This window comes from Leptonychotes weddellii, chromosome 5 (assembly GCF_054177405.1).
Source record: "Leptonychotes weddellii isolate Sample4059 chromosome 5, ASM5417740v2, whole genome shotgun sequence".
NCBI lineage: Eukaryota > Metazoa > Chordata > Mammalia > Carnivora > Phocidae > Leptonychotes > Leptonychotes weddellii.
The window spans coordinates 30482447-30508019 of NC_138373.1; the positions used below are offsets into that span (position 1 = coordinate 30482447).

At 41.5% G+C, this 25573-nt stretch overlaps 1 protein-coding gene across 6 annotated transcripts in view; it reads right to left on the reverse strand.

Moving 5' to 3' along the window:
• Positions 1–25573, reverse strand: part of RBFOX1 (RNA binding fox-1 homolog 1) — a 1962285-nt gene that overhangs the window by 562380 nt on the left and 1374332 nt on the right. For all 6 annotated transcript variants that reach the window (XM_081820076.1, XM_081820073.1, XM_081820077.1 and 3 more), the window contains exon 6: positions 7330–7371. In XM_081820076.1, coding sequence (XP_081676202.1) covers positions 7330–7371 — 42 coding nt within the window. The remainder of the gene's footprint in view (positions 1–7329; positions 7372–25573) is intronic.

The window sequence follows — 25573 nt, forward strand, 5'->3', positions numbered from 1 at the left end:
TGCAGAATCTGTCCAGATTTCCGAGGGTTCTTTATCCACTAACATCTTACAGTCCTCTCGCAGCTAATCAGAATAATTGTTGAGGCTTGCTCTCATAGAATGTTTCCAAGGCATTAACTTAGTTTTCATAGAAACAGCTCTTTTTCTTACTGCACTCATTTTTCATCAGTTTACACAATATTCCACTAAATAATGTAATTACAATAACAACTGCAGCTGCCAGAAGCAGGTCTGGGAATAAATACAACTGACTCTTGGCAAGCAGACACTTCAGGGAGCAGAGAGAAAGGTAAGATTGTACAAAACAGCTACTTCGCAGGATGTCGTGGGCACGCATCAGTATGTTTTATAAAGGGACTGGATGGGGAGTTGTTAATTTGGTAAGTTTGATAAGTGCACGTCAATCAGGTAAGCTTCTTCCATCCATGTGCTTTTATATAACATCTCTCATTTCAGGCATTTGTCAATTTCACATATACAATTTTGTCATGGTTATTTGACAAATTCCTGTCTTCTCTGCTAGCCTGTAAGGTACAGGAAGACGGGAATGTGTGGATTTGGGTATATCTCCACTATCTAGCACTGCGGTTGACATATGGTTCATGCTCAAGAAATACTTCTTGAATAAATAACTGAATGGAAGCAGGAACTCTATAGTCCCCAAATCATGAATGCTGTGAGGTTTCATCAAGTAATGGGGAGTTTACATTCCCTTCCCTGTTGCTGGAACAGCTGCTGGGGATGGGTTGGACTTTAGAAGGGGGTGGGGGCAGGGAGGCAGGGGAAAGGTGTCTCTGATTCTGATAGCTCACTTCCAAGGCAGCCAGGAAGTTTCATTATCTGATGCCTGGATGAAAGCAATGGGTTTAAGCCAAGATGATCATTAGCAATTTGCATTCTGCAATCCACATCACTCTTGTATCTAGCAGAAATGAGAAACTTGCTTCTAACTGGCAAATTAAATATTGATAATGCAGATCTGCTCGACACCATCTTTCACAAGCCTGGCACTGTAATTTCAATGTTTCTGAAACTTCGGTCATTTGCATTCCAACGTCACAATTTTTGTCATAACTGCAGGCACTCTGTAACACTATGTAGTTAATATTTGTCTTTCAAGCAACTCATTTTTAACCTAAATAGATGTATTTGCCAAGGAAACTTTGTGTTGCCACTGTAATTGGAAAACCAGTATCAGTAGTCATAAATAAGAGTTAATGGGAAGAAAATAAACCCATTCATATCTAACAGTTATTAAGACCCTCTTCTATACTAGAGAGTGTTCTAAGAGCCTCATATGCATTCGCTACTTTAATCTCTGTTTGCAGGGGCACATATATACACCGACATATGACTTATGAAATATGCAATTATCTCCATTATACAGAGGAGGTATTTGAGGTACACAGGATTTCAGTAACCTGCACAAGTAGTAAATTACAGTCTAGATTTTTATCTCAGCAGGGCCTAGCTCCAGGCCCCTCGCTCTTAACTACTGTATTTTGCAAACAATGTTTTTAGAGTCTAGATAGATGCTTTGGCTGCTGCAGGCTCCAAGCCTGAGGCACACTCCCTTTCTGTTAAAAACAGGGCTTAGGACCAGTGAGAGACTTGTCAAAGATACTGTAGTTTAAACTGAGAGTTTCTCATTGACATAAAAAGGATTGAGAGAGAACTGAAAAAGGAATCACTTTCTAAATAGTTCCCCCTTTCTTACTGACTAGATGTTCACCACCCGAAATCTGTGAGTACCACACACAGGGTAGGTGTCTTACACTTTGCAAAATGCTAAGCTGGACACTGGGTGTAGCACACCTATTTCCCAGGATCCTTTGCCTGGCTCTGATCTCTAGGTTTGGAGGATGCAGCAGACATCCCTGGGGATATTTACTCAGCTGGCGATGGCTCTCTCCCTGATGATCAAGTCCTCCTCAACAGCTAGCCTTGGGTAACGAGGTTTATTTATCCTGCTTCTCCAGGCACTGATGATTGGACCAGAGTGAACAACCTGAGCTAGATTGGGCCAATCAGATGCCTTTTCCAGGAATTTGTAATCAGGAGGCATTAACAGTCCCTAAACCTGCAGGAACCTGCAGCATAAATCTTAGGGGCTAAAAGGTGCCACAAACTTAAAAAAGGGAGAGATCCTTTTTCAAAAGAAAATTCCAGAGTGGGCCCACAAGGAGAAATCAAGATGAGGGAGGAAAAGAACTGCCTGAGTTCTGACAGCTTTCTGATGCTAAGCTCCTTGGGAGGCCTGGTTTGTATGCCTTTTCTGCTTAGGCTAACCTGAATCAGTCCTTATGATTTGCTTAGCTGAGTGAGAGGCAGTTTTCTTCTAAATACACCACCATGCCATCAACTATGGAACCTGTCCTTTGAGGTATTTTTTTTTTTTTTAATGTGGGGGGTTGAGTGGGAGTAGATATACCCTGGATGTCTGTGTTCTCTGCCTGGTATTCCTAGCAGGAAGAGGGATGAGAGAATCATTGAGAAGAATACTGTATTTACAATGGCTAATATTGCTGATTATGAGGTGTACATTTTTTTTTGAAGTGTTTTACGTAAGTCATTTCATCCAATCAACAATCTGGTGAGAAAGGATCCCCATCTTACACACAGGGAAACGGAAGCTTTGAAAAAGTGGGCAAATTTAGATCTGAGATATGAACTCAAGTCTATGTAGTTAGAGCTCCTAACCACCCCTAACCACCCCTCACCACCCCTCATACCATGCTGACTCCCATGGTATCTATTTGTTGTATTGCTGATAAAGATTTTGGTCTGTGAACAAATAATGACCCGCCTAGGAGCCAAGCCTTTGCCTGCTTAGTAGTGTGCTAACCAAATATGTCAAACAGTCTCCAAAGTAACATCAGATACTCATAGCACAAGAGATCCCTTTGTAACCAAATATTTTATGTGAATGCTAACAAACGTCATCATTTGATCCCCTACCCTATGACCATACCATCTTTCCAACTGGTAGATCATTGAGGGAGACACAGGGCTACTGAGGTCACATAATTTCTCTCTCAGTTGTTTTTCTGTCCATCTGTCATTCCAGATGCCAGAACAGTAAATTTTTTTTTTAAAGATTTTATTTATTCATTTGATAGAGAGACACAGTGAGAGAAGGAACACAAACAGGGGGAGTAGGAGAGGGAGAAGCAGGCTCCCTGCTGAGCCAGAAGCCCGATGCGGGGCTCGATCCCAGAACCCTGGATCATGACCTGAGCTGAAGGCAGACGCTTAACGACTGAGCCACCGAGGCGCCCCCAGAACAGTAAATGTTGATGGCTGGGTTATGGTAAATGCACAACTAGGACTACCCAACTTGCTGGCTTCATTTCACCAGTGATGCTGAGACAAGGTGGTAAATACAGCCCATAGAGTCAGGAGCACTTAATGTACAGATCTCATGGTGAGCTCTTGTGGATCAATTCCCCAACAGAACCCAGTGACAATTTGAAATGCAAGCCCAGAGGAAGGCTCAGCCAAAACTTGGGATAGAGGAATAAACAGGTTTTCTGTTCTGTAGTTGCTCACTGGGAACATGAGTTCCTTCTGAGAAGGGCAGATCATGGGTCAGGAGCAACTGTATGAGGCCCTCTTCTCTTGGGAAAAGCAGGGGCTAGGAAAGCTCACGGACAGTATCTCTGGAGCTGAGCTGGGTGCTGGGGTGAGGTGCACTGTCAGTACCTGATGCTGAGGGGGAATGAATAAACACTGCATCTGGGCCAAAGAACATAAGGCAAAACACAAAGGGAGGGCCAAGCTGGGTAGAAAAGGTAGAATGGGGAGACGTGATCTGTCAGAAGCTGGCAGAGAAAGCATCTATGAAATTCCATAAGCCAGAGTTCAGGCACTTGCTGGGGCTTTAGATGTGGCTCCCATGGCCCTGTGTGTGGGAGGCAAGGGAGCACTGAAAGGACTTGGCAGGAAACAATGCCAAGCGGGACAGAGAGGGCCCATGCAGATTCCTTTTGTGGTGGACCCGATTGGGTAATTCCACCAAAGATACCCACAAATCCTGTTTTCGATCAGGTGACAATGGGCCTGTCCCCTGGGATGACTCATGGCTGTTGTAGCCAATCACTGAGATCCCAGGACAGTGGGAGTGACTGACATAGAGATTGGCCAATGCAATGAAAGAGAACGTCTACAGAGAAGGCTTCCGGGAATGATTTTCCTCCAATTAAATGCAAGAGCTATGAGGAAGAACCTCCTCTTCCCCTTCCTCCCCGATGAGAATGTCATGTGATGAAGGGATGCTTGTCCTTCATCTTGGAAGAAGCAAAGAAAGGCCAAGAGAAGCACAGAGATTCCAAACCCCTGCACTAACACCAAAAGTACACCGAGTCAGCCCTGGCATTGGGAGGCGATGAAATGTTTTTATACTTTAAATAATGCATAGCTTTTCTGTATTTGTAGACTATAATATCCTAACTGGAAAAAAAAATTAAAAACTGATATAATTTTCAAGAGTGTTTCTCAGAGTGTATTCGGCATCCAAAAATGTTCTGTGATCAGATGATTTTACAAAACATTGCATATTATATCCATCTTCCTGTACCTCACTTTTGCACATTAAAAACTCTGAGAAGTCCTTCAGGTATCTTAAAAAAAAAAAAAAAAAGTTTGCCTTTTTTGCAACTTTTTAAAAGTTAATTAGAGAATTTGTTTTAGATTTGTAATATCTTATAGAACATGTACCTCGGAGTCCATTTTGGAAAAAAAATAAATTAGAATTTGTGAGAACGAGAAGGAGAGCAGAGGAGCAGGTCTGGGACATACCAGTCCCTACACAGTGCCCACACGCACAAAACAGAAAGAGCAGCTGTATCTTTCTGCATTAGCTGCTGTTTCCAGGAGGCCAAGAAAAAGGGATGCATTTTATAATTACCCACTTGCATCCCTGACTTCTGACAACGTAACAGAATGAACTAATGAAGAAATATGAATTCGACCACATGCCCATGGTCCAGTCATCTTGTACGGCAAATCTGGAAACACAGCTTGATTGCTGTATTTAAAACATATTTTTGAAAGTGTGGCTGGCAGGCAGGCACTCTTGAATGGTGATGGTAACTAAACAGATAACTATTTTTCTCCCACTTGCTCTCTTTCTAAGAAGAAAAAAAATGAGATTAAGGAAAATGCATTTCACTGAGATGGCCAAGTATTAGCATTTCAAATCAGAACCAAATTTCTTCTAGGGACCCTAAAAAAAAAAAAAAAAAAAAAAAAAAAAGCCATCACCTTAATTAAGAAAGTTCTCTTTTCAGGTAGCAGAGGGGCTGAGTACACAGCTAGGACAGGAAGACAAGGAGAAGACAAGAGTAAATATCCATAGATGTCAAAGGCCAGACAGCATAGTAACACTGGGCGTCTCCCAGGAAGGGACTAGATGACTAAGAGTCAAACCAGAAAGGAAGTCTTCACTGCATTCCCTTTGGTATCATTTAAATTTTGAACCACAGAAATGGGTTTTCCATCAATTTAAATGTGTTTTCTATTGATTCAAAACATAAATTAGTTTAAGATATAAAAACAGAAACTACAATAGCAACAACAAACAAAGCACCAATTCATGATATTAGAGATAATTTTATATGGGGCTATTGGAGCCACACAGGGACTAAGCTATATGACCCATTATATCAAACCACTGCTTGAATTTATTCAACAGATTGGGGAGGGCGCCATTCTTGTTCCTAAACCACACCCCTATTGCCAATGTCCTCATCAATGCAAAATAATAAACCCCTCAAACTGCACACAAGCACTTCATTACCTCCGGGAGTCCCTAATTTGCCGGGCGAGTCTCATTTGCAAGAGATTTCAGGATTATCTTAATTCTGAGGAGTTTATCAGGGATCCTGGAGACAAAAGCATGCATTCCTCTTTATCTAGCTCTGACCTAGTTCTGGCCATCGTCCTCATCCAAACAGGGAGAGAAATCTGAAGTTGCAATACATTATTTACCAGGATGAACCAGTAATTCAGACTGCAGGGAAAAGCAATAAGAGAGCTAGGGAAAGCTTAAAACATCTTGAAGGCTATTTCACGAAGGAGTCACAGCTAATGTAGGCACAGGTAGTTAGGAGTGAAGTGGGAATAGATGAGAGGTTAACAGAGAGGGCCATGCTGAGAGACCACATAAAATAAATATGCATAAAAGAAGACATCCGCAACTCACTTCCTCAGTTTCATACAACCAGACTCTGTTTTACACGAGGATTTAACAAACCTCATGCCAACAGCAATTGTAAAATGGAAAGCACTCTACAAATCATTGTCATCTTGAGACCGGCATTAAGTAAATGCTCTAAAAAGTTACAAGGCAGTGTATAAATGACATTGGACTGGTTTAATAAATTATTCTGATGCATTAGGTCCCTTTGAGCACAATGGTCCCCCAACCCCAAACCTCGCTGTGATGTTTTTAAAAGCAGTGGATTCCTCCAGTTTTTATAATATGGAAACATGATGATAAGGTACATTGTCCAGTAAAAATTGCCAACTTCCATTAGCGACATTAAAACTGGGCCAATTATGATTTCAAAGTCATCCATCCAAAACATGAATGCATTTTTAAAAAATACAATGGGAGGGGGTGGGAGACAATCCTGATATTTCTTAAAATACCATATCCACGCGAAGAAGGATATCAACCGTGATACCATGAGCAGAACAATGCCAACCAGCTGCATTTATAAGCAAACCATCCTCCCCTCAGCCAGGGAACACTTTTTATCTCTAACACACGAGCACTGAGAGAGTTTCATTTTTAAGAAGGTAAATAGCATATGAGGTTTAAAATTCTGTCTCTTTCTTCTATATACACAAATGCCACTAAAACTAAAAGGTCTATGGAGGACTCGAATTCTCCTAGAAAATGCCCTTGACATATTAGTGGCTCACCCACCCCAGTTAACAGCAAGAGAGCATTTTAGCCACTCAGCAAACAGCCTGGTATTCACATTAAGAAGGCAGCAAGACATCCTTTTGACCTTTGTTATTACTTAGGCCTCGTGTTGTACATAAAAAGAGTACAATGATGTCAAACAAATTCCAGAAGAGAAGTATTTATTGCTGAATCTAAATCAAAAAATCCATATCTACTATAATGGCACTTCAAAAGAAGATATACTGTATTTACCAGCTCAATCAATACTAAATTAGCTGGGATAAATATTTTCAACTCTACCAGTCTTAAGATGAAGCCCGCTATTTAGAACCCTGTGTCTTGGGAGAGACAAGGAAATTTTTGCTTATCATACAGAAACGAGAACCAGGAAGCATTTTACTGGCAGATGCACCTACCCTTAGTTGCTCTCTTTCACAATTCATCTGTTGTCTTGAAACCTACAAAGGAAAGAAAAAGAGGGGGAAAAATCAGCAGGTCTGCACAAAAACAACATGAAAGAAAAGAGAAAGTTGCTTCTAATCACTTGGCTCAAAGCAGACCCAGAATTAATTAATTATGTATTTATTTATTTTTTTTAGGTCTACATAGCTGGAGTTTCATTTGGATTTTCAGTCGTGTGATCCAGAAACACAGCTAGGATGAGCCAGAGTCTTGAAGAGGAATGAGGAGAGAGATCCTGTAGAGGGCATGGGAGGCAAAATCTGCACGGGGATGAAGGTTCCCCTCAGCGTGAAAATCCCTCTTGCCCTGTCTAAGGGTGCTAGCACTCTTCACTGAAGACCCGCTCAAAATGGTTGGGGCTAGGCACTGGCCATCACACGATGTCTTGTCCCATGTCAAGGGTCAATAGTGTCACCTACATGCCTTGGCAAATGGGCTCCATTTTATGGTCCCGTTCTAACCAGACGTAGTTAAGTCCCCATATAACTGCGTTAGGGAGCATTCTGAGGACAATACTTGTATCAGACAAAGAAATTTTGATGGATTTGTGATATCTACCGTAAGCTCAAAAAGGAGAGATTCGTGATACATGCGCCATGCCTCAATGACCCTCACCCTACCAAAATGTGCTTCTTAAAATCAAGGATGCTTCTTTAGAGTGACCACATAATGTGTTGTCCAAACAGGAAAAATGGATGTGAGATGGAGGAGAGGGTGGGGTGGCATTTGTGACTATGCCAAGGACAGCAGATGTGAAGTGGGAGTGACAAGGCAAACTGAGACATATGGCCATTCTACCTCTGTGGGAACTGGCTCACTCTACCTTCAGCTCAGATACCTAGACTGGAGTAAAATCTGGGTCTGCATTCATAATGGATTCTGTGTATTTCTCGTTTTTTTTTTTAACCAATGAAGCAACCCCTGACTCCTTGCATCTGACAGTATATTGCAAGTTTTTGAAACTTTTACTAAAGGATAAAAAGGTTTAGGAACTGACTTCTGATGTATATTTTATGTATTTTGTATTGAAAGCTTCTTTCTACTTTCTCCAAAACAAAAACAAAAACAAGAATCTTTATTTTGGAGATGCCAGGATCCAAAGTCTATAAATTGGTGTTTTGTAATGCCCTTTAACCCAGAAACATCACCTCTGAGAACAGCGCCTAAGAAAAGAAGAGATATAAACAGATGTTTATTTACATAACTACAGCATTATTTGTGAAAGAAAAAATGGTAAATATTAAAATGTGCAGTAATGGGAAAATTAAAAAATAAATTCTAATACATTCATATGATGGCACAACGTGCAGCATTTGGAACCACGGTTTTGAAAAACAGAAATGGGAAATATTTAAAAGGCACTATTTAGTTTTTGAGAAAAGAAGCTACAAAGGTGTGCACGTTATAATTCCTCTTTTGTTTTAAATAACTCAGTAAAATAGATCATTTTAAAGAAAAAGAAAGAAGGAAGGAAGGTAGAGGAAGGAAGGAAGGAAGATAAAAGAAAAGAAAGAAGAAACAACTGGGAGGAAATATTCCAAAATATTCAAAAGGAAATGGGTACAATTCTATAAATATACAAAACACATACAGTGGATTATACACTTGAAATAAGTGACTTTAGAGTATGTAAATTTTATCTCCATAAACTGTTAAAAAATAAAGTGGAGCAAATCCACAGAGACAGAAAGCAGATTAGTAGTGGCCAGGGGATTTGGGGAAGAGGCCATGAGGAGTGATAGCTTCATGGGTTTGTAGTTTCCATTTGGGGAGATGAAAAAGTTCTCACACTAGAGAGTCATGGCTGTGCAATATCATGGATGCATGTAATGCCCCCAAATTGTACACTTCGAAGTGGCTAAGATGGTAAATTTTATTTTATGTTTATGTTCGCACAATATAATAAGTGAAGCGGGTGAGGAGGTTCTGGTTCTAGGTAAGATGGAATAAGCACACTTCACCCCTTCTCCCCCCACTCAGTGCTAATGTTAAGTGTGCAAGGAATGCATACAGCAACCATTTGTGGTCTCTGCCAGGTAAGCAATAGCAGGTGGAGTGGGCAAGAAAAAAGAGTTCAAAGTACCACTAGACAAGTGGTGGGTTCATGCCCCCTTCCCCTCACCAGCATCCCCTGGCATGGATTCAAGGTGGCCTAGAACCCAGAATTAAGCATCAAAATACAGAGAAAGAGCGGCCCAACATCTGGAGGAGGGAAAGTTTCTCTGTGATCTGAGATGCTCTGGTCCCAGAAGATAGCAAATCCCTACTGATCTTTCTCTCTGTCCTCTTCCATTTTGGCCACAAGGCAGGCTTAGTTGCAGGAGCACAGGAACAACGTAAGAAAGCACCAGCTCTCTGGCTGGAGGACAAGAAAGAGGAACCCCAGGAAATAAAAAATACTTTGAAGATCCTGGAAAGAGTTTGGAAGGAAGGAAAGAATTTGGGAGAATGACACCATGTAGTGCTTTTATGAACTCGACACTCACCCCTGAGCCACACATGTATGCATATGACCCAAACAGATACCATATAGACTTTGTGAACTGAACCGGATGGACCAATGTTCGGGTCCCAGACTGGCCACTGGGATGCATACGTGTGGGATAGATCCAACTATTACAGCAAAGGCTCTGACAGCAGAAATGATACTGGAAGCAAAATCCACAGAAGGAAGGTAAGAACTTGCAGCTTGAATCTAACTGGATCAATAGCCTGCTAACACAAAAATAATCACCAATTTCCATAGAGGAGTAAGACCCAATGTGTCATAACATTAATATTCAGTGTACCCAGGATACAACCAGAATTACTAGGCATACAAAGAAACCAGAAAATCTAAACTCACATGGGAAAAGACAGTCACAGAAACTGACATGGGGATGACACAGATGTTGAAATGGTCAAATAAAGATTTTAAGCAGCTATTATAAAAATTTCCAACAAGTAAGGGAAAACACAGTAAAACAAATGAAAAAAACAATAAACATTGTTGGCAAAGGAATTAAAGCTACAAAGAAGAATCAAATGGAAATTTTAGCACTGTAAACACAATAGGCTAAATTAAAAAAAATAAAACTCAAGGAATGAGTTCAAATGTAGAATCGAGATAGCAGAAGAAACTCAATGAACTTGAATATATAAGAATTAAAAACATACAACCTAAATAACAGAGAGAGAAAAGTAAATCCAGGGACCTGTAGAATAATACCAAAAGATATAACATTCCTGTCACTGGAATTCTAGAATAAAGATAGAGTTCACTGCAGAAAAATTATTTGAAGAAATAATGGCTAAAAATTCCCCACATTTAGCAAATGACATAACCCTATAAATTTAGCAAATGACATTAGCACTGAGTGGGGGGAGAAGGGGTGAAGTTTACCTTAGCAAACCCTAAAGAGGTAAACCCCAAGAAATTCACATCTAGATATAATCAAACTGCTAAAAACTGAAAACCAAAACAAAGAAAACAACAAAACAAAACCATACTTTGAAAACAGCCAGAGACAAATGATGCATTATTTGTGAGAGAGTAACAATTCAAGTTACTGTGATTTCTCATTTAAACAAACAAAAACCAGGGAGGCCAGAAGAAGGTGGCACATGATTTTTTTAAGTGTTGAAAGAAAAGAAGTGTCAATCCATAATTGTAATTCCATAAAAAACAGCCATTAGAAATGAAAGTGAGAAAGAAACTAAAAAAATTCATTGCCAACAGACCTGCTCTCATAGAATTGCTACAGGAAGTTCTCCAGACAGAAGGAATTTAATACCAGAAGAAAATGTGGAACATCAAGATGAGAGGAAGAGCAAAGGAAATGGTAAACATATGGGTAAATATAAATATAATAGACTAGTCTACTCCTCTTGAGTTCTTTCAAACATGTGTAATGGTTGGAAGCAGAAAAATTACAAAATTGCCTCACCAGGTTTGCAATGTACCTAAGATAAACCCAACATGAAGAGAGACGAGTAAAGGGGCACATATGTCAATAAGGTTTCTACATTCCAGCTGAAATGGCAAAATATCGACTCTATGTAGACTGAGAGACGGGAAGTATGTGTGTACTGTAATCCTTTGAGTAACCACTTGAAACAAAACCACAACAAAAAGTGATATACCCAAAACCAAATGATGCTAGCATAATTGGATGTCTGTATACAGAAACAAAAGAAAACAAAACACCCCAACCTAAAACTCACATTCTTCATACAAAAATTAACTCAAACAGGCCACATATCTCAATCTAGAACTAAATTATAGGTTCAATTAAAGCCTGATGACAATATTTTTTTCTTAATGCTTTGCTGTGGTTTTCAAACTATCCTTTATGTCATGCAGGACATTTATAATTGGAAAATATTTTAGTATCAGTGGCTTGCAGAAATATGTGTTTTTACTGTTATTGTTATTGTAATAGTGATAGTTTCCATTTTAATTAACTAAATAAATTCCTTTATCTAATAACAAGATTAATATTTTTAACATGTGTCTTCAAACCCGGGAGGGTTTGTCAGACACACAGAAGCACAATGACATTTAAAAAAACAAGGAGCCTACTGACCTAAACAATGTGAAGTTATGTCATATTATAATGTTCCTATTACAGAGCATATCAAATGCAAAATTCAACAGTAGCCATGAAAACAGCTTTGTTGTCCTGAGAATGAAGCTGATTAAGGAAAATGAGATTTGGAGATAATAAAAAAAAGGGCATTTGGGGTCATTTCTATAGTGAACATTTGGTTTTTTTAATTTGAGTTTTTGTTTTTTGTTTTTTAATTTTTCCTGCATGGCATCTCATATTGTTTTGCCAATATTCTTTTTTTAAAAGATATTATTTATTTATTTGTCAGAGAGAGAGAGTACGCAAGCACAAGCAGGGGGAGCGGCAGGCAGAGAGAGAAGCAGGCTCCCTGCTGAGCACGGAGCCTGATGTGGGACTCGATCCCAGGACGCTGGGATCATGACCTGAGCCGAAGGCAGACGCTTAACTGACTGAGCCACGCAGGCATTCCTGTTTTGCCAATATTCTAAAAACAACATCCTGCTTCTCCTTTGGGGGACGTGTTCCTGTCCAATCCCAGAAATATTCTGTGAATTGGATGCCCTTATGACCACACTCTACCGGCTGCCTAACGGAGCCTACATTTGCCATTACCTCTTTGGTTGGAAGTCAACTCTGTAACACCCATATCTTCTGAGTAAGGTGGCTGCTCACCGCCCCTTCTTCACCAAGCGATAGAGTGTAATTGGCCAGTTAGGCAAGATGGCTGAGTCCCATCATGGGTCTCTGTATGTGTTGCAACTGTGCTCATCACACAACACTTGGAGCAGGGTATAATGATGCTCTGAAGGCTCACTAGTTATTGCTAGACCTCTTAAATTTTTTCCCCATAACCATTATGAGAGAGGGCTAGAGAATAAAAGGCACCTGTAAATTCTTATCATCTGTTATGAAGAAAGACCCTTCCAGTGCACTCTTTAAAAGCCAACCTTGAAAAATATCTTAAATGTACACTTCACTAAACGTCATTTCATTTGGAAACTAACATGCAATATTTTTTTTTCCCTCTCATGTCAGTAATGCACAGAAACAATATATTTTATAGCCTAAATGAAAAAAGGGAAAGTGGGAGGTCTGGTGCTACTCCTTTAAGATGCTTCCAGAGAATCAAATACCACTCTCGATAGGGTTGCCAAGTAAGCACTTATGAAAGGTTAGAAACTGAAGCAATAAACTTCAGCATGAGACCCTTTGCTCTCCTGGTTGAACGGGATGTTTAATAGCAGGGATTCATCTTCTCCCATCTCCTATCTTCACTGAGCCAAGCAGGCCAAAGAATCTTTCTCAGACTCAGCCTTTTTCATCTTCTACTGACTTTGAGCTCTCTCTTACCAGTTCTTCCCACTTTATCCTGACCCTATTACTAGTTTGATTTCCCCTCCCACACATTAGACTGGATCTACAAGGGAAAGGACTGAGTCTTATTCGACTTTCTTTTTCTAGAGACCAGGACAATCTTTGGAGTCCATTCATTTCATTTGTTTGTCTATCCATCTATTCCTCCATGTATTCAACAGCAAATGCATACAGATACTGTGCATTCTGTATATCAGACACTGTTCTACGTACTAGGAATGCAACAGTAAAAACAAAAGACTTCTGAAATTCACTAAGTGGGGGAAAAACAGTAAATTGATAATTACAATACAAAAAACATTAGCTACAATGAAGTATAAGATGTGCCAACAGCACAACCACCTTGTTTTAAAGAGTTGAAAAAAATGTGCCATTTTTTGTTTGTTTGTTGTTTTTTAGAAAACGTATCCAAAGAAAGAATGAATTAAACAAAATCCTTTCAAGGAGAGAGGAGAATGTGTGGAAACCCCAGTGAGATTATGAAGGGCAGGTAATTCAATATGGAGGAAGAATCAAGCCAAAGAGGAAACTGATGAGAGACTAAGTTAAATTGGGAAAAGTACAAGTCAAAAGAAATAAGACACACAATAAATTAATGGATAAACAGATGTGTAGAATGTTTAAAATAATATAATGTTAGAAATTCCAAATTTCAGAGCAATTGTGAATTATTCAGAACTAAAGCCCCCAAGAAGTCTAGCAGCATAGGATTCAATAGGTCAAATCAGTTGGTACCTACATACATTTCTCAAATTCTCCATTTTCATAGTCATTATTCTTAATGACGTTATTCTTAATTAACTAATTATTATTATTATTAATTATTCATTAATTCTTCTGAAATAAGATGGCATTCCTTATGAAGGCATCCTTCAAAGTACCCAGGGTGAATTCTACAGTTTGCCTTTTCCTTAATGCATTTCAGGATTATTGTATATATTTGACATGTGTACTCTGAGTTCCTACTATCTGACAAGCATTGTGTAATGGGAGGGGATATAGATATAAATGATACATGGTGCATTTCCTTAAAAAAAAAAAACCCAAAGAGAGGGGAAGAGATGAATAAAATGGAAATTATAGTGCCAGGTCCTAGGGTGATAGAGGGGGATCCCACAGGCACCCAAATGAGAGGCACCAACCCAGTCTGCTGTGTGGGAAAAATAGTTGAGTAAGGCGTCATCAGGTGTTTTCAGAGATAGAGTCCTTGATCTGACCCTTATTGGATGAATAAGAGTTGGGTGGGCTGACCTACCCAAGGATTTGGGAAGAGGATATTGCAAAGAGCACAGCTGAAGGCAGGACAAAGTAAGGGGGTAAGGAAAGTACATTAGTATCACAAAACCTTTATATTTTGCTCATATTAACTATGCTAACAGGAAAATAATGATTTTAATTATTTTTTAGTAAAATGAATTTCACATTAACAGTGATTAAGCTTTATCAGATGTTTATGACATGCCAAAAAATGTGCGACAAGCTTTTTAGGAAGATCTTGGTTAATGCTCACCACATCGTGAGTAGACAGTATCCTTGGCTCCATTTTACAGATGGGGAAACCGAGGCACAATTAGGTGGAGTGACTTTCTGAAGTTGCAAAGCTAGGAAGTATTGGAGAGGCAACTGCCATCCAGATGGCTTGACTCAAGCCCCTCTTTTAATCAGTACAGTACACAGCTCCGAGTATCAAGGACCAACCCAAACCAAAGAAACCCACATTTTTAACCCACCCCCCAGTCTGTACCCCATTTGTCCTTAGCAAGTGTTCTTCTGCTGCTCTACCTAACATGATATTGTTTGTATACTTGCAGTTGTCTTCAAGAGAACATGAAATGACTATGTTATTTGGCTCCATAAATGCACAGAACTGCACACTTTGCTCCTCGTGGCTGAATGAGTTTAAACTGGGATACTTTCCACCAAATCACATTTCTCTAACAAGTCCACTGGATCCTTTTGCAGGTTGAGTTTCTTCCCCAGTGGAGACTGGAGGCTCAGGAATCAGACTGCTTCAGTCCAATCATGGCATATCATCTATGTGATATTAACCAAATCGTATCATCTCCCTGTTCTCAATTTCCCCATCTGTATAATGGGGATAACATGGTACCTACCTAGTGTCTCATTTTCTTGTGAGCACAAAATAAGATAATCCACATAAAGTACTAAGGAAGGCACCGGGCACATTTAAATAATTCAACAAATACTAGAAATTGCTGTAAGAATTAGCAGGAGGGCCAGGGGTTTTCAGAAGGAGAACTAAGCCAATGATTTGGGTTTAAATCCTGGCTTTGCTCCCCATAGGTTGTGGGAACTTGGCTGAATTAATGACACTTTTTGAGTCTCAGATTCCTTTTCTTAAAACAAAAGAAAGTGTATATATGTATGCATATACATATATGTGTGTATAAGTGCATATATGTGTACATGTATATGACTATATATGGGTGATAGCTGCCCTGAAATTTTTAAAGGTTTGAAATTATCCTTTGGAGATGGGTGGGTAAATAGGCACTCGTAAAGCCCACGGGTTAGAGTGTAACTTGGTATACACCTGTTGGGGAGCAGTTGACAACTGTCACAACATAGAATGTGCATTTCCTTTCCCTCAAACATTCCTCAGCTAGGAGCTCCTTTAACAGAATGGAGGGAGGAATGCGGAGGGCAGGGCATGACTTCTCATAACACAGAGCTGGAGCATGGACAATATCAGGGTCCATCAGTACTAAAATGGTTAAGTAAATTGTGGTTCCTCTATAATAAGGGTGGGAAACCTTCTTCTATGAGAGCCAAATGGTGAATAATTTTGGCTTGGAGGGCCATAGAGTCTGCCACAGCTCCTCAATCCTGCCCTTGTGGTGAGAAAGCAGCAAAATCAAGGTGTCAACAAATGGCTTCAGCTGTGTTTCAATAAAACTTTATTTTCAGAAAAATGCTGTGGGCTGCATTTGGCTTATGGCCATGATTTGCCAACCCTTGATCTATACTATGGAATACTATGGATTCCCTAGAAATTCACAGATATGAAATGGTGTCCATGATAGAATGAATAAAACAAAGCAAGTTGAACCAATTTTTAAAATATGATCCCATTTTTGTTTAAAAAGCTGTACATAGGGGTGCCTGGGTGGCTCAGTCGGTTACGCGTCTGCCTTTGGCTCAGGTCATGATCCCAGGGTCCTGGGATCGAGCCCCGCATCGGGCTCCCTGCTCGGCAGGAAGTCTGCTTCTCCCTCTCCCTCTGCTGCTCCCCCTGCTTGTGCCCTATCGCTTGCTCTCTCTCTCTCTCTGACAAATAAATAAAATCTTAAAAAAAAAAAAAAAAGCTGTACATATATACACATGCAAATATCCATTTATATGGGAAAAAATTCTGGAATGATAAACACCAAACTGCAAACAAAAGCACAATAATTATGTCCTGGGAATGAGAATAATAATGAGGACCAAAGAAGTAGAGAGGCTATTTCTCATAATCTTGGGTTCTATTATTTCAGCTTCTTGCAATGAATGCCCACTGCTTTTGTACATTCGAATGAACAGCAGTCATAATAGTATAATTTTTAAAAGCTGATTTTTAGGGTTATTGCAATGATTAAATGAGAACTTGGATGTAGGGCATCAAGCCCAGGCCTGGCCCAGTACCTACGCACATAGTAGGTACTCAATTAATGTGAGCTATAACTCCCCAAGACACCAAAAGGGTAAACACAGGGTGGCCATCTTAGAAAAAGCTCAACTCCAATTTTTTGGGGATATTTTACAGTTTAGTTTGCATTCCCTTCAGTGGAAAAGTAAAAAATAAAAAGGAAGGTTGATTTGCCTACTCTACTTCTGGGTTCTTATATGAAATGTTTATTGGAGATCTGAGTTTAAGAAGACCTCCAATCGGGCGCCTGGGTGGCTCAGTTGGTTAAGCGACTGCCTTCGGCTCAGGTCATGATCCTGGAGTCCCAGGATCGAGTCCCACATCAGGCTCCCTGCTCAGCAGGGAGTCTGCTTCTCCCTCTGACCCTCCTCCCTCTCATGCTCTCTGTCTCTCATTCTCTCTCTCGCAAATAAATAAAACCTTAAAAAAAAAAAAAAAAAAAGAAGACCTCCAATCTCTGATTATAATACAGTCCATCACATTGGTTGTAATAAAGCTCGTTGCTCTTTCCAAATGTATCCTACAATGAAGTGTGTCCTCTAATTCCAGGCAAACAGTACCATTTACGTTAGATATGAAAGTACAGAGTCCATCACTTGTTGTGGTTGGGCTTTTTCATTTGTTTTGGGGGTCTTTTGTGGGCTTTTTTTTTTTTTGTATAAGGGAGAAAAAAGAGTGTGGGAAAGTAGTAATTGCTTAGGATTCAGGAAAGGAAGCGAGGAATAATCAATTAAAAAAAAAAAGAAAACAAAAAGTCACAACAATGAGTCAAGTCAGCCAGGATTAATTAACTCAATTCTGGCTCGTGTTGTATAAATTGAAGAAAATGCATATGAGAGAACAACCTGGGGAGTCCACTCATCTCTCCCCCAACAATTTCATTTCAACTTTAGGGAGAACTAGAATTTGCTCCTTAAGTCTTGCCGTCTTGGCAGAGATGCCGGCTTTGGAGGGGAGACGCAGGGGTGAACAGGAGATGCAGGGGTGGACGGGAGATGCAGGGGTGGAGAGGACAGGAGAAAAGAGCTTGGCAAGGCTAAGTACTAACTGGGGGAAAAGAATAATGGGTTTGTTGTTATATAGAACCTTGAGCAGATGAGCCCAAAGACCGAAAGCTCTAACATATCTAATTGATGGCTAACAACACTTGGGATAATTTACTGAGCATGTCCTGAAATCTCAAAATACTGAGTGTTTCTAGCACTTAAATGACCTGTGGTATGGTATGTGCCAGGCACTACACATATAGCAGTGAGCACTTCTTCTCCTGCTGTTCCTGGTAAAACTGTATCATTTTGCTGATATCAGTACTTCTATCAAGAGAGTCACTGCTCCAGATATAAGTCACTGGGGAGATCCAAGTGTTGGTTATCTGATTAAAAGGAAGTCAGAGGTCAGGATGCCTGCAGAACTTGAATGAGCCTCAAATAACAGGGTTTTAAAGAGCTGTTTTCTTTAGGGAGAAAGGCTTTTTACACTTCCTCTGCCATGCACCCACTTGTTAAATACCCCATTAGCAACGAAGCAAGACCCCCAGGTCTGAGACAAAGGCATCCAGGCAGACAGATTCCATAGACAAACACCAAGTAAGAGGTGGCAGCTACAAGCAGCACCTGCCAAGGAACCCCTTCAGCCTCCCCCTTCCATCTGCTTCCTGCAAGGACACAGTCTCTCGGAGTTGTTAATTTCAGGCCTCCAAGTGACAGCGCAGCCCCCTGGCCACAAAGAGGCCCGGCTGCTCGGACACACGCACACACTTTTCCAAGTGAAACCAGAAAACGTCTTTGCATCTGATAACTTGCAAGGTGGGGGAAAAATATTGCCTATTATTTATTCTAATAATAAACCATTACCCCAGGCACATTTTTATTCTCCAGATTTAATAAGGTATTTTGTGAACCGACGCAGAGGAGGGAGGGAGAAAACAATTGTGGTTATTAGGAAGATGATTTCTGTTTGTTTCAGACGCAGAAGTAATCATCGTTCCTTTCCTTCATAATCAAGGGTTATAATTGCCCCCCCCCACCCCTCCCCAACCTCTTGCTCTGGCCAAGAAAATTCAAACAACACTCAACAAAATGTCCTGAGGAACTAAAAGGGCTTGGCATGCTTTCCTGAACCAGTCTCCTAGGATCATCATTACCTCATAGCCAGAAAACTCTGATTATGGTGCAGGAGATCTCAACACAGACTTCTTGTCGTCCCCCTCTCCACATCCAGAGGTGGGAAAGAGTGGGGAGAACCAGGTGGGTGATTTACATACCACTTGCGTGTCTCTACTTAGATGGGATAGATATATGTTCTCAAGACATTTTCACGTTAAGATGTTTTAACTGGAGGTTGTTTTTTTTTTTTTCTTTCTTTCTGGTTGGATGTCTCAAAGCTCTAATGATAATTTTATCAAAAGTTGATAATTTGATAATCTGCATCCCAATTAAATAGATTCAGCAGAGACCACAGGCCACTGGCCTTATCTGGGCAGTCATCCTGATCATGTTAATTGAGAGACATCTGAAAGGCATCTTAAATGCAGCAGTTAAAAGGACAAACTCTAACAGCCAGATTTCCAAGGGTCAACTCTCAACCCTGCGACTTATTAGTTTAGGGAGCTCAGACAAATTCCTCACCTGGATCTGCCCATACACCCCAAGGGGTCACCGCAAGGTCTGAATGAACCTTAACATCTGTGAAGCAATGAGAGAGTGCCTGGGCGCACAGAAAGCACCAAATAAGTGTCTTTTCACTGTAAGAAAGTGAACTTACTCCAAAGTCTATTGGTTGCTGTTGCTGTTATCTATCCCTTTTTATAGGTTGACAATGTACTGGGTCTGCCCAGCTCTGTGCTTAGATGTTAGGTGGACAATAGCACAGTGACAGAAAACCAAGGATTTGAAAAGTGGCTTATGCTTCTGGAAGTTTTGTGCTGCAACATTAAAAGTTCACATCCACAGATCGTAGAGTATGTCAACAGAAATAAATCATGTAACAACCACTGCACTATCAGAAAAAACAAATAGCAAAGTGAACTAAGTCCCACTGGACCAATTTTCCAGACAAGGAAATAGGGGCATAAATGACTTTGCAGTCGAAGGCAGCTCAGGTGAACATCCCCAGGCTGGCTTTCTAAGCTACGCTGCTATCTGCATCTGAAGAAATCTTTACATAGCCCTAAGAGGTCCTTACCGTTCCTGATTTCTGCGACTTTACAAAATGTCATCATTTAAGAAATGGGAACAATCCTGTAGCTGGAGAAGCTTGAGGAGTGTTCATTTTGTAATTTCCCAGTTCAGTTGTCTGAAAGGGTTGCCTGGGTGGTGGCTGTTATTGTTGCTGTGTGTGTGTGTGTGTGTGTGTGCGTGTGCACGTGCACGAAAGAGAGAGAGAGAGTGTCACACTCTTCCTGGAAAGCTTAATGGAAGGAGCGCTGGAAGATACATGCTTCATGAAAAATGAATGCTTATAACCCCTAAACTTAAAGAATCTTTACTGGAAGAATTCAGTTCACAAAAGTTCTGAAACAATGAGGAGGCATTCATGTAAATCGCAGGCAATTTAAAAGGAAAATCTAGGTCATCTGGCTGTTTGCTTTGTCATCATCAGTATTAATTAGACGCTGGAAGTAATGACTGAGCTCAGAGAGCTCTTCAGATTTAAAATAATAATAATAATAAACCAACAGAGCACAGCTTTACCTTCGGAAAGAAAATATTTTCACAAGTAGCGTTCTGAAAGAACCTGAGTGGGAAAACCTTGCAATTAAATTCTGCAAATGCGCTGCGAAATAATCCCAGGGGAAGTCTTATCTGTACTTAATATTCAAATAAATATTCTTTTTGTGTGCTGTGCATTCAATAGGGTGCATTTTATTTAATTTAAGTGTATAACGTAATCAGTATCATGAGGAATAATCACAAGGAGCAGTAGAACCCTTTAACTAGGATAAATGGGCCGGCTCCACAGTTGAATGGGCAATTGTGGGTGAGGAAGGAAATGCAAAGTGAGGAAACCCAAGTACAGTTTTCCCTGGATTGCCCTACAGGACCTTGATACTCAAAGTTTGGGCCATGGCATCATCTGGCAGCTCCTTAGAAATGCAGTTCCCTCACACCCCACCCCAGACCAACTGAATCAGAATCTACATTTTCCAGGACCCCAGGTGATTCCTATGCACATTCAATCTGGAGACGGACTGAGGTCAGGTGAATTGGGGGCAGCTCTGCTCTCAAATAGCTGTGCTCCTGTGTCTTCATATATAGTAGGCAGCAAAAGGCTGCCAAAGCAGGCTCACTCCCCTAATCAGCCCAGCCCTGAGGACAGGAGGAGAGGGGAGAGGGCAGGGGTCTTGCAATCTCTGAACAGTGGGTGCTTCTGCTCTCTTTGTTGAACTGAATTCTGGCCATTTCGTGTCATTTCTGCTGACTCACATTACCTTCCCAATTGGAGCAAGTCTCGCACTGGCCAAGAGCCTCGTTCCACAAAGGTAGGGCATGCTCTCGGCCACAGCACTTGGAGACTTTGGAAGTTACACAAGGTTTAGTGCAGGGACTGTGCTTGCATCTGGGGACATCAAAAGCATTTTTAGTTCACATGGACCCAAGCCAGGGTCCCTCAGAGAGCATGAAACGACTCTGTCACCACCAACAAAATGGCGGGTGAAATTCAAGGACAGACCTACCGAACAATGAACAACTTGATCATTGTGATTATTCAGGAATACCATCTCTAATTCCAGCAGGGAATTATCAGAGAGCTTGGGTCGGGGAAAAGTAATGCTCCCCGAGCAGACCTAATATAAAAAGCTCTGCATGGGTGGTGTTCCCCGTCAGGAGCTGGCCCATTTGTAATTTGCTCATGACTGTGGGTTTGAATGTTTTCTTAAAAAGAAAAATTAGGATTGATTAAAAAAAAAATGAAACCATCCAATTTTAAGGAGAACAGGAGGAGACACGGTAGCCGTTCAGAGCTTGCTGGCAGCCAGCAGAGGACGGAAGCAAAGGAGAGCTGGTTTCCTTCGCTGGACAGAGCAGAGCTGGGAAGCCACACTAGCCTCAGTAATGAGTACGTTAAATAATGAGGAGGTCCAGACAGTCAACTTGGCTGAAACCTTCCTTCGCAGCCACTGGCAGGGCTGCTGGGAAAGAGGAAAGCCTCTGTAATTATACTAATGAGGAGGAGAGGAACTGCAGGTCACCACGGGTGAGGTGCTAGGGTTCCGTGGGTACCGGGCAGGCAAACAGGGACCACCACAGCCAGATGGGACTCAAGCTGCCTGCCTTCTTTGGGCAGCGGGTGACACATGGGATGCCTTTTGGCGGCACAGAAAAGTGGAGTATTTAAGTTCTCATGATAACCAAGCATTCATTAAGTACTGGCTTTGTGAGGTGTACTGAACTAAGGGCTTTCTGTGCATTATATCACAGGGGATCATTGTATCTACTTGATGGGGCTGATAGTATTTTCCTCCCTTGTCTGTGGCTCAGAGAAATTAAGCCGCCCATTCAAGCTGACACAGCAAGTGAAAGGTGGAGCTGGGATCTGAGGCCGGGCAATGAGGCTGAGGGTCCGTTTTCTTGACCACTTGCTCTTCCTGCTTCTCTGCCTTCAAAGCTGTGGGCCTTGTTCCTACAGCACAGCTGCTGGGTATCTGCTTTCCAGCCGCTTTGCCACCTACAGGTCACCCCGGCTCCAGCTCTAGAACAGTCCGTAGACCGAGTGAGGCTTCTCCCAGCCCAAACCAGACCAAACACGTTCCCTTTCTGGGGCACCACTCTGCTCCACGCCCATAATCTCCTTTCTCAAGTATCTTCTTCTCAGGATAAACACCCACATTTCCTCAACTTCGCCTCAAATGACTCAGAATTGAGTCCTTTCTCTTTCCTGATCACTTCCTCTAAGATAAAGGGGGTAAATGAGGCAGAGAGAGATGAGTTCAGTTCCTGAATCTGACACTTAATTGTGGGACCTTGAATACAGCCTATAAATTCCTGCAGCGGGTTGAACAGTGTCCCCCACAAATTCACGTCCACCTGGCGTCTCAGAATGTGACCTTATTTGGAAACAGGGTCCTGGCAGATGTAAGGAAGGTAGGGATAGAAATGAAATCGTAGTGAATTAGGGTGGGTCCTTGATCCATGACAGCATCCACGTAAGAGGGGGATAAAGAACACACACAGACACACCTCAAAGAGGCCACGTGACAACAGAGGCAGAGAACAGAGAGATGCGACCACAAGTCAAGGAACACCAGGAACGACCAGAAACTGGAAGAGGCAGGGAAGATCTTCCCCTGGAGCCTTCAGAGGGAGATGGCCCTGCCAACAGCCTGTTCTCAGACTTCAGGCCTCCAGGCTGTGAGAGAATAAATTTCTATTGTTTGGAGCCCCCCAGTGTGTGCTAGTTTGTTACAACAGCCCTAGGAAATGAATACACTTCCTCTGCCTCATTTTGTCATCTGTAAGATAGGTGGGAAAGTCACACCCTCAGCGCATCATAGTACCCCTGCAACCGAAAAGCAGCCCTCTCCATCTCCATGCAGACATTTAGGAACAATGCCATGTGGGCAGAACTAAGACAAAGCTCATGGGGGTCACTCAAATCCAAACCACCAGGCATGACTCTTAATATCCTGACTCTTTGATATCAATCTATCAATAACTTATTCTCCACCTAATTTTCTGAATATCCATCCCATATTCCTCCACCGTGCCTCGAGGGGATCCCATATGTGTCCAACAAAGGTGTCCTTGTTGATGGTCTTGCTGAAATTCACACCTGGTATGTCTATCCCACTCTCCAAACCGACAACTCCAGTGAGAAGAAATGACATGTGCTGGGTCTAGGTTATCCTAAACAAACTGATACATGAGTCTACTGACACGCTTTCCTCTTTAATAAATTTGCAAACCATGCTTCTGACAAGTCTCCCCCGATGTGAGTTGCAGATTTATGAGTAGTCACCAGTCTACACTTTCTAGGACTCTCCAGTTTCCTTCCATCTGTTTTGAAAATTGCAAGGGTATCTGATGGTTTCCTGTGTCCATTCTCCTATCCCTCTGCTATTTGCCACACATTTCCGATGCTATTTTATGATCCATACCGAAGTTACGCTATTGTTTTAGGATATTAGTCTAGGTAAAATACTTAGGTTTATTTAGATCTAACATTGTCCTAAGACTGTTTCAGTAAAACTGCCTCCATCACCCATACCAAAGTTTATCCCATCCTGAATGATGATTTCTCTTGACAGAGAGCAAACGAACAAACCAATGGGGAGTTCTGTTTCTTCTGTGTGATGCACCATCTTTCTTCTATCAGCCCCCAAAAGACTGCCAATCCCTTTCTGGTTCTTTCTGATCAGATTTTGTTTTTTGATTTTTTTCTGTTTTATGTTAGCATGACTAGCAACCCTGAGTTAAGCTCCTGTGAGGACTGGGCTTGCACGCTGATGTGTCATTCACACTTGTAAATGAGGAAACAGAGGCACAGCATGTAGCTACGGGGCAGAGCTGGGATCCACGCTCAGATCCAACTGATACTAATACCTTCTATTACGAGCCTTCTGCCATGCTGCTTCTGTGCTGATCACAAACTTCTGGATATTCTAAGCTTTCTGTACTGTCATCACCGAGTTCCACACTACTGTTAGATTTTCTAGGTATGTCGAGTTTGAAGATAATTCACAGCTGGTGCACATTTTCAAAGAAGCACAGGGGCACATGAACGTCCTCTGGGAGTGTTTCACAAGTAGAAGTCATGATAATGTTTGGCTGGATTTTTTTCAAGGTGGGGGGCCCCTTAGTGTGACTGAAGGAAGAACTTACGCTGATCAAGCATCAGTGAGAGAAATTCCACCCCACCCATCCCCCCAGCACCCCTAGCTGAAGCACAGAGATTCTGCAGCTGCCCATTTACACCCAGTCAGAGCGTGAGCGGTGTGCCAATTTGATTAGAAAATGGCTTACACGTAGAGCCAGCCTCGTCTACTAGAGGGGGAGCTGGGCTAATGAATCTTGGAAATGGGAAAGTCTGTCCATACTTCTTCAAATCTGTAAGCCAATTATTGTATTGGATCTTGACTTCCAATATTTCTGCAGGCTTCTAGGCAGTGAAACTGTGCCAAGCAACAGGCAGATGAAAAACCTTGTTTCTCAGGGCTGCGGACACTGTTTCGGCGCTGGAGATTAAAGTGTGCTTGCTTGCTTGCTCTCTTTCTTCCTTCTTCCTCCCTCATTCTCCTCCTTCCTTCCTTTCCTTCCTTCCTCCCCTGCCCTTTTTTTGCTTCTTGAACACCAAAAAATGTTGTCTCTATGTTTCAGAGGTGAAGGGGAAGAAATCTGTAAGTTCTTCTTGGTAAAATCAAATGATTTGACCATTCTTCTTCCATCTAGAAACCTTTCTTTGCCGTGTCTTTTGAGAGTTGAATTCTGAAAGGTGGGATTCTGGGACTAAAATCTGGGTATGCTTCTTCCCTGACTAGGTTTATCCAAGTACATTTGTCTTGGTCAGAGGAGAATAATGCTAAGGATAAGAGGAAGTATAGTGAAGAGGTATAGAGCAAAAACTCCAGAGCCAGACTGCTGGGTTTGAGTCCTGGCTTGGCCATTTACTAGCTGCCAGGCCTTGGGC